At 33.8% G+C, this 10,067-nt stretch overlaps 1 protein-coding gene across 1 annotated transcript; it reads right to left on the reverse strand.

The window, feature by feature from the left end:
• Positions 1 to 2,627: 2,627 nt before the first annotated feature.
• Positions 2,628 to 8,989, reverse strand: LOC129922921 (hybrid signal transduction histidine kinase G-like). Its single transcript, XM_056011149.1, has 6 exons — positions 8,981 to 8,989; positions 8,250 to 8,426; positions 6,727 to 6,880; positions 5,645 to 5,839; positions 4,627 to 4,796; positions 2,628 to 3,191 (listed from the first exon to the last, which is right to left on the reverse strand). The coding sequence occupies exons 1-6, from the start codon at positions 8,987 to 8,989 to the stop codon at positions 2,628 to 2,630; spliced, it is 1,269 nt and encodes a 422-aa protein (XP_055867124.1).
• Positions 8,990 to 10,067: the final 1,078 nt, after the last annotated feature.

Below are 10,067 nucleotides of genomic sequence, written 5' to 3' on the forward strand. Positions count from 1 at the left end.
ATGTGCCTACCCCACAAGAACCCAAAGCCATGTCTACACATAACCCATACGACTACATGTGCGATATTCGGAAGTATCGATAAGCGAAGGAAAATTTACGATGCAAAAAAAAAAAAAGATCTTTTTAAAAGACAAAGCTTATCTTAGGTAAAAAAACAACAACTGCTAATTACTGTCATTTATCTGAAAATGGCAGGGTTTAGCTCCCTTTCTGCATTATAATACAAAATTGATTATTTAGTATAAGAAGAAAGATGACTATTATAAGCTATCCCGACAAGATCAACGTCTAATCTTTCGCATCTGAATCGGAGACAACAGAATGAGACAACTTATGTTCCGAAAGCTCAAAATTGGAACCAATCAGATCTGCTCCTGTGGAGTGTCACCAGAGAATGCTGACCATGTCCTTCAAATCTGCATTCTTTACCAAGAGCCCCGAACAAGACACTAGCCCCAAAACACCCCAATAGAAATAAAAAACTATATGGAGAGCTCCCTGATTTGGAAAACAATTGCACAGGTCATCTTGTGTATTGGTTTAGTCATCTGAAGTCTCCAATGTAATAATTAGAACGAGGAAAAAAAAGAAGATTATTTAGTACTAATTGATTAACCAATTAGTTAATTTTTGGATTGACTCGTGTATTGTCATGACTATGAATAATTATGCAACTTGATCCGAGAATGTTGAAAAAACGAAAAGTCGTGAACGATTTGTATTTGTAAACTACATAAACACTAATCGCGTGAGTACGACCATAACATTGGGGAAATGTGTTGCGAATGGAGATGCGAAGAAGATGTCCTGAGCGCTCGTTGCTTATAGGTCAGCTTTATAATGTCAGCTGTATAATGAATTAAGCTTAGAAAAGTTTATCTAAAGTAGACAGATTTTATGAAATTAATAGAAAAAAAAAACGCCTATGGAATTAAGGTAGCAAACACCTCAGAGACACCATTTTTCTTAATTTTACATTAGGAATTTTTTTTCTTGAGAATTACATTGAAGGGACCATAAAATTAGGTTAGTAACAAAAATAATAAAAAATATGCAAATTTGGGTCTAAGATGGCATATAATGCTGAAGGGCATCTACCAGTTTAAGATATAATGAAAACTTTAAAAATAATTAATTTTCAAAAACATAGAATATTACAACACATGAGCTTCTGGTCCACTAAAAACAATTTTTTTATAAAATCTATTTAATGTATTGCAATGAAACTGCTAGGGGCCCTCCACAAAGATATAAGGAATGTAGGCCCTATGTGGCAAATTTCAAAGCAAAAATCAATATTTGATCAAGTTTTCAATATTGTATGTATTATAGTGGCATGCAGATGTAAGCTATTTGTTGTGATAACTCATTTAATAGGAACCTATGAAATACAGCGATTGAAATTTCAATTTATTAACTTTACTAGAAAGTTAATCAAATAAAATTACTACTTTCAATATTTATCATTTGTTTATTTTGAAAAATACAAATAGATTTTGCACAAACGTTTATTAAAATAGTGTAGAGTAATAAGAATTTTTTTTCAAATGCATGGAATCTTGTTAATAAATATCATTAAATTAATTTTACGTTTAAAATGTCAACAATAACGAGTCTCTATTCTTCACTTGGTGTAGCTAATGTATTAAAGATGCCTTAGATTCAAAATAGTTGTTATGTGTATTTAAAGTATTCTCCTTTAATAAAATTTGAAAAATGATATTACCCTTCGATGTTCTATTTTCAATTTTACATTAACTTAATTATCATCATTTGTTGAAAATTATTAGCGTTTTACACTTTTGAAGCACTGAACTTAAAATTTTCAACAATTATTTAGTAAATATGCAAACTTGTAAAGACTAATGAAAGTTGTAACATGCTGTGTTTTTAAACACTTCGATTGCCAGAAACAAGTACTGGGCATATTAGGCAAAACTAATGTACAGATTATTTTAAAGTTTCTGGAGAATTTGTGTACAAATAATCTCCTCCATTGTCGCGTCTTGGCTTGAATGTGAAAGGATGAGGGTTAGGCCTTAGGGAGGCAACTCCACTCTGTTAAACCTTGGTCCCGACTAAAGTATTGCTACATACAAAACATGAATCACACAAAGAGATATATTTATCATGAATCATGAGGCAATTTGGCTATCTCAAAGTTTCTCTGAAAGCGCTCAGCATAGACTCAGCCACCTGGGAGATAGAAGCACATGACAGGGCACCATGGCGTCACGCTGTGATAACTGGTGCACAAATTGCTGAGGACAAGAAAACATCGCTGGCAGAATAAAAGCGTCATATAAAAAAAGCAAAGCTAATGACACTAGCTCCAGTGTGCTGCCGAACATTGCGAGCTCGCAAAAGTCTCACTAGCTACATGAGGAGGCACAAAGCTCCAGTGCAAAGCCCTCAGCCCCATGGATGACAAAAGTGGTCATCATCGAACCACGATGAACGAATTATAGATAGATACAATTTGTTTGAAGCCCGCTACAAAGCCAACCATTCAATTATTTTTTTTTTAAATGTGTATTGGTACTAGAAATTATGATCTATGTTTTATAAACATTACTTTATAACTGAAAGTCAACCAATTTTATTATTTATGTTCTAGCCTACTTTGTTAGCTGGGTATATTTCTTAGGCTTAAACTAATTTTCATTTTCAACCATTTTATCACAGCGATAACAAGTATCACCACGTCATTGCCACAAATAAAACCAAAAACAAATGTCAGCAGAGCTATGCCTGTAGCTCCCACGGCGTTGGACGATGGTCTATAGTCAGGAACACATTCTTTAGTCCTTCTGAAGGCAGACGTACTTTCTTTGTCGACGGTCAAGTTTTGGACAATACTCTTAAGGTACTGGCTGATGTCCTGTTTCCTGGTGGTCGTGGTGGTCGTCGTTACGATATTGTTGCGAGGTGTATCTTCTGAAGTTATCTCTGAACTCATCGATGTTGTATTCTGGGATGTCGTCGAGGAAGACAAGTTTTGAGATGGCGTTGTTGAGTCATTCCAGAGAGAAGTGTTGCACACGTTGATGTAGGCCACCGTGGAGCTTTGGCTGGTAGTAGTTGTAGTAGATGGGGCTACTGTGGTGGTAGGCAGAGTGCAAGTGTCCGGTGATACGGTCTCACTCGGCAGGGCGTTCAGTGACCGCAAATACGATGAATCAGAGAAGGACTGATAACAAAATTTAAAAAATGAAACTTGATAAAAAGTGAAGATAAAAAATAATTATAATGTGTTTTGTAAAAACAAAATAAGTCACGATTCACCATTAATGTTAATTCGCTAGTTTGAACATGCTCTTAGGTAGGGAGACCGCCAGGATATCCCTTCCTAACAATGATGTCTCCAATTATCTTCATTCAAAAGAAAAAAAAAGTGTGTTCTACGCAAATTCATATGTTAATCTAGTCATGCATGCTTATGAGAGACTGTAAATTCATTGGTTTTCCTGGCTAAATCAAGCAACCCGTTCTATGCTCTAATGACATTAGTGAAGAAGGAGCACTTGTACGAATTTGTCTTTGTATAACAATAAATATATATGTTTTAATATTTGTAAGATCTCGACAATAGGATCCCAGCAATGGAATTAAGAGGCTACAGAATGATCCTAGGTGTCTCTACCAAAGACCGCTTCACAAATGAAGAGATAAGAAACAGGATTAATACAGCAATAGGACTCACCCGTGACCTAACGACAGTTAAAACAAAAAAAAGTGCAAACTTAAACTCTGTGGCCGCATCACAAGGTCCTCAACACAAGGTCCTAATGGTTCCCAAAGACTTTATTTAAGGAACAGTAGCAATAAAAAGATTAGGCATCAGACAGAGAAAGCGATTGAGAGACAATAGAACAGAATATCCATAACTATTCAAGGCAAATGACGGAATCGAGAAAGACGGTCAACAGAACTTGTGCGGTACATCAATGGTTCAACAGATTAAGTGATATGTGAAGGTGATTTTTTGAACTGCAATTTAACATTTATGATACATTATTGCTACTTTACTTTTTAATCCTCAAACAACGCCGCCTGCACTGGCTCGGACATGTTCGCTGGATGGAGGACAATCGCATTCCGAAAGTCATTCTTTACGGGCAACTAGAGTCTTGTCCAAGAAAAACTGGTCGCTACTACCTCCGTTTCGTGGATGTAATAAAACGAAACCTAAAACATGGAACATTGATATTGACCACTGGGAAGACGTAGCCCTAGACCGCACTAGATGGAGAGAGACAGTGACCACCAAAGCTATGGACAGTGAAAAAAACAACAACATGGGCCTCAGCTCTAGAAGAAAAACGTGCTATACGAAAAATGACTGACTCCTCAACCACGAAAGCGAAAGCCACCTTAACCTGCGATATATGTGGACTGGAGTGTCTTTCCAAAATAGGTCTCCACAGCAATGTGAATAAGTGTTCGAGAGAACCATAGTCGTTCTACGACTGAAGGAAACCAACATCATGAAATGTCACAACGGTGTCACTCTTGTCAAATGTGATTATAGTTTGCTACACGCGTCGCTGCTTTATTTAGCGTCTGTTCTAGTTTTTAATGTTTTTCTTGAATTGACGAGTCCCAAAACATAGAAATCAACTTACATTGAGCTGTTTCACATCATCTGCGGCTCCCAACGCTGTACATGCCATCGTGACGTTGTCGTATGTCATCATGTAAGCGGCCAGATTTCTTTGATGGTATTTCAGTTGGACATGATAGAGGCTCTCCACATCGGACGTCATGTTGTACACACAGCCTGTCCAGTTGGTTCCTGTAAAAAAAAAAATGCCACCTCTTAAAGAATACAAAACGTTTAAAATTGTCTACAAGCGATCACAGTAATTAATAACAACAAAAAATTATTTTTTTTTCAATTCATTTTGTTTAGTTTAATAATTTTACTATGACTTATCCAAGAAAAAAAAATTCTATTAGATACATACTAATAAACAGTGCTTTTTGTCAAAAAAAAAAAATAGATGCCGGTACTCAGTGATTGATTGCCTAACTTTTAATTGCTAATAAATTAATAATTAAACGTTAAAATACAAGAAAAGTAATAATTTTTTCCCCACATTGAAAAAGGTGCCGGTTCGCCGTACCGGTGCGTACAGTCACAAAAAAAAAAAAAACTTGCTAATGAACACCTTTTAGTTTTTATGATTTTCAGTTATCGACACTCCTAAACTGAGGCTACTGCAATAGTTGTTTTTAATTTAGTAAGTACCCATTAAAAAAAATTAGTTGATAGAATAGTTCAGCTAACATATTTTCACATGTACACATCAACAGAGCAGTACAAAAACTCGTTCGTTCCTTACTCGGTCAGACTACATCAAGGCCACTCGTTGATCTGGAAACATGAAAAGGACCAAGATGCCTGTGTGTAGTCGATCATTGAACTCTTTATGTTGTTTCTGTTCTATTTATGTGCATGTTTCTGTTGTGTTGTCTTGACATTAGAAAAGAGTCTTTGGAATCACAACACATTTCCATAAGGATCAATAAAGCAGTCTTAGTCTTAGTTAAAAAAAAAAATTAAATTTGATAAATGAACATAATGAACATGTTTTTGGTTGAAGCAGGATCAAGACTGAAAATGCTAAAGTCATGTATTACCTGGAATGTCTGTACAATCCGAGGCTCTCTTTATGCTGTTTATCTCAATGCTTTCTCTCAGAGAAGTTTCCACAATGACAAAGAGGAAGATATTCAATAGAGGTCTTCTTGTTCCGATGTCCACAACATAATGATATCTCCAAAGTTGAACAGGGATCAAGGAAGTCTCGCAAACTTTATCAGGAGTGAAACTACCTGTTTTTCATTGAAAAAAAGTTCTGAAAATTATAATGCATAAAAGATGTCTGGCTGAGTGGTCTAAACCGTTTGGCTACTTTTAGAGGGTTCGAGTTCGTATTAAGAGACGAGGCTGCGATTGGCTTTGCACGTAATACTAGGACGGAAACGTTCCCCCGGAACACATTGCCGACACTGTTCTACAGAGAGAGGATAGACCAGAGCGCTGAGAGGCTGATTCAAGATATATGCTAAACAAAAGTAATTGAAACATGTAGTCTACAAGGAACAGATTGTTTAAAACATATTTTACTTTGATCTATGGAAAGATATAGTAATAATTAACAGTGTTTGTATAAATAAGTCAGTTTTTTTATCTTGTCTATCTTTCTCTCTCTGTTTTTCAATCAATCTATTAGTCTATCAGTCAATCAATCTATCACTCTACCCATCTTTCAATTATCAATCAATTAATCAATCAATCAATCGATCTATCTATCTTTCAATGTATCAATTTATCAATCATCAAACAATCACTCAATCAATCTATCTACCCATCAATCAATCAATCAATCAACCCATCTATCTATCAACCCATCTATCTATCTATCTATCTATCTATCTATCTATCTATCTATCTTTCTATCAATGTATATATCTATCTATTTATCTATCTATCTATTTACTATCTATCTATCTATCTATCTATCTATCTATCTATCTATCTATCTATCTATCTATCTATCTATCTATCAATCTATCTATCTATCTATCTATCTATCTATCTATCTATCTATCTATCTTTCTATCTTTCTATTTATCAATCTATCTATTCTCTATCTCATTCAATGTAATGCCAAACAAAAAACATATCCTAGTATATAAAGTAGTAATATGTCCACTACCTCCTACACTATCTCTGATTGTTAAAGAGAGATAGAAACTCTTGTTCTTGCTGCTACTAAACAAGTACAAACTGGAACTTGGTAGATCTAGGTCTCGAACTTCACCGACGTTCTTAAGAATAACTTGTCCGACTAGTCCACTGCTTCCATTGATCTGTCAACAAACATAGAACGAGGTCCAATCAAGAATTTTGCTTTTTTTAATTCGAGGTAGTCTTTAATTTTTAACATCCTTTATTGACGTTTCAAGCTCACCAACCAATCATTAGTTTGTTTTGCCACATCTAACTTAAAATACATTCTATTTTAGAAAGATATTGTATTGAACATTTTTTTTATGAGACAGTAATACTTATAACAACTAGCATACAAAAACTTGTTGCTTTTTTTAAATCAATTCCTCTCTATATTAATATCATAGCGAGGCACAATTTTTCATTGCATTTTTGTTGTTGTTATAATCCATTTCTTCTTTTACAGTGCTGCTAAGTTTCACAAGAGACAGTGTATACAATGTTCATCATTTTTTGTATTCAACTCTTAACTAAGTTTAAACATTTCAGATGCTGAATGTGTGTTCAGAATACCAAAATGAATTTTGCGATAATTGCATTTTTTTAAATTTAAAATGCTCAAACAACTGTTTCTATAGTGTAGCTAATTAGCTAGTATTTTTTCCCAAAGATATACATAAACTGTCATCAGATTTTTTTTTAAGGAATGTTGAATTAACATGTTGAACAGTGATTGTTATGTAATTATAAATGTAATGTGTTAATAATGTTTTAATTGTATAAACAAAAAAAAAAAGAGAAACCTTTTGAGCTAAATATATCAGGAAGGGAGTTAAACATAAGCATAAATCTTATTACTTCGGTAATCTGGCTCATAGTTGACTTCAGATAAAGCTTATTTGACAGTAATTATTCATACAAAAGACAATGGTGAGCTAAGTATCAAGTTTTAATTAATTTTTTATACATTTTTATTGAAATACAATTTTATTGTATGTATTTAATGTGTGACTCATAGTTAATGATTTGTAATTAAAAAGTGAAGTGGTTTTTCTTTTTAACCACTATGAACACTGTAATAGATACCCACATATGTTTTCACTAATGGATCTACGACACACAAATAGATGTACTTTATTAGTTTTCAGAATTATTTATTACTAAATTTCTATACAACCTAAACAATCAAACTCGCACTGCCATTGATAGAAAATTATATTCTAAGCTTTTACTTTTCCTTTGGCGAAAACAAAATCTCGAGTGATGATCTTTGCACTGTAGGTATTTAATAATTACATAGATGTAATTATTGTCCAGCAAAGAGATCAATCAATTATTATTATTATTTTATTGTACATTTTCGCATGCTTCTCTATTGAATGAGCTGTAAAGCTTTTATAGGCTTAAACTACTCAATGTTAACATGATAATGATGTAGATTTTATAAAAACAAGTCTATTAGAACGTCGGTTTAAGGTAGTTACTTTGACAATGACATTAAACACTTACATAGATGTAATTATTGTCCAGCAAAGAGATCAATCGGAAAGTAATATTTCCTAGAAGAGAACTGATGCCAGCACACGGAAAGCTGATGTATTGAGAACCAGAGTATTGGAGAGGCAGAAGTTGGTGAAATGTCACATCACCTTTATTGTCAAGCTCTGAGCTACTAGAATTTACAACCTTTAAAAAATAACAATATTCATTTAATTATTACTAAATATTAGTACATGTACAATTGTTACTTCTATGCCAAACATGATAGTACATTCTTAGAACGATTAAGACTAGTAAGTCATAATAAACTGGATGATCTATTAATTTTAAAATACTACTTTAGAACTGTGAGGAAGAGTTCCTACACTCATTGTTTTTAAAAAGCCCTGATCAACAAACACATATTGTTGTAACTCTGGTACCGCACCGACACTGAAGGTGCACATTAGAGCACCGTTGAATACGAGTAGGAGAAGACATTGATTCTACAGGAAGGACTGTTGTCGATCCAGCTGAAGGGATCTGCAGGTTATGGGAGTCTGAGCTGTCTGCGGCTAAGTGCCGTCCAGTGCCATAGCAGTGAACTGACTGAAGGACCTGGAGCGAAGGGTGTAGGTGGTCTGTTCTAGTGTTAAGTAGGACTTGCAGAACTTAAGACATTACTCCCTGTGACCTGATAGCTGAAGTCAATGTCTAACAATTTGTTTCTAGCTGTAATACAATGCCTTTTCTATTATTACCTCCTTCATTTCGATTAGTCCTTGCTTACATTTACTGCAATATGATCTCAATCGAATACATTGACAATGGAAAATTATTAAATTACGTGTTGAGGGAGTATTGATTGAAAACAATACATTGTCTTTATCATTTGTTTGATTGAAAAGATCTTAGCTTCAAATAAATGACTTCAATTGGACTAATTCAATTCTGAAATTCAATCACAAAAAATCATTATCAAGGAGGAAATCCAAAAACCAAAGTCATTTACGACACTGAGTTTATTTATCTTCATTTAGTTGAGCCATTCAAAACATTCACACAAAATATAAGATATTTTAACACTCGATGCTTTAACACTCGATACTTTAACACTCGATACTTTAACACTCCATATTTTAACACTCGATACTTTAACACTCGATACTTTAACACTCGATACTTTAACACTCGATGCTTTATCACTCAATACTCAAACACTCGATATTTTTAAAATCGATACGTTAACACTCGATACTTGCTCTGTTCATTAGATAGATGGAAACAGCTTGATTGCTATAGAAATAACTTTGTCCTGAGTAATTATTGATAAATATACACAAGTTAGGGCCGGTTCTAGTGGTGGAGAAGATGTTCAAGTAAGACCTCGTCAGACTGTAACAAAAAATGTATGTTTACATATATAACATATGATATGGCAATCTACTAAAACTACACTATTTTAGTATAAATAAACAGCTATGGGAACACATCATGTAAAAATGTACTATTTTGCGACTTATCTTTATCTAAATGTTGTTATTATTATATTATTATTATTATTATTGCAATTATATTTTGTTACTGTAAAAAAATTTACACCCTAAAAATTTTAAAAAATATAATCGTAGTAGCTTTAAATTGAGAACATAATGACTGAATAGTCCACTTCAACTCGTCGTGTCCACGAAAACACCACGTCATACATGTATGTCCAGTAATTAGGATAAAATAATGAAGAACATGGTAATGAACCTCGTAGCCTCATTATGACTTCGAAACAACCACAAAATGTTTCCTTTAGAATTATGTAACACCGATGTGGAAAAAAAAGTCTTGTAAATCAAT

This window comes from Biomphalaria glabrata, chromosome 14, assembly GCF_947242115.1.
Source record: "Biomphalaria glabrata chromosome 14, xgBioGlab47.1, whole genome shotgun sequence".
In the NCBI taxonomy this organism is placed as follows: Eukaryota; Metazoa; Mollusca; class Gastropoda; family Planorbidae; genus Biomphalaria; species Biomphalaria glabrata.

Coding starts and splice junctions, on each gene's coding strand:
- LOC129922921 (XM_056011149.1), bottom strand. Junction 4,797..5,644: donor GGATTGTACAGACATTCCAG/GTAATACATGAC, acceptor TTTTTTTTACAG/GAACCAACTGGACAGGCTGT. Junction 3,192..4,626: donor ATGATGTGAAACAGCTCAAT/GTAAGTTGATTT, acceptor TTTTGTTATCAG/TCCTTCTCTGATTCATCGTA.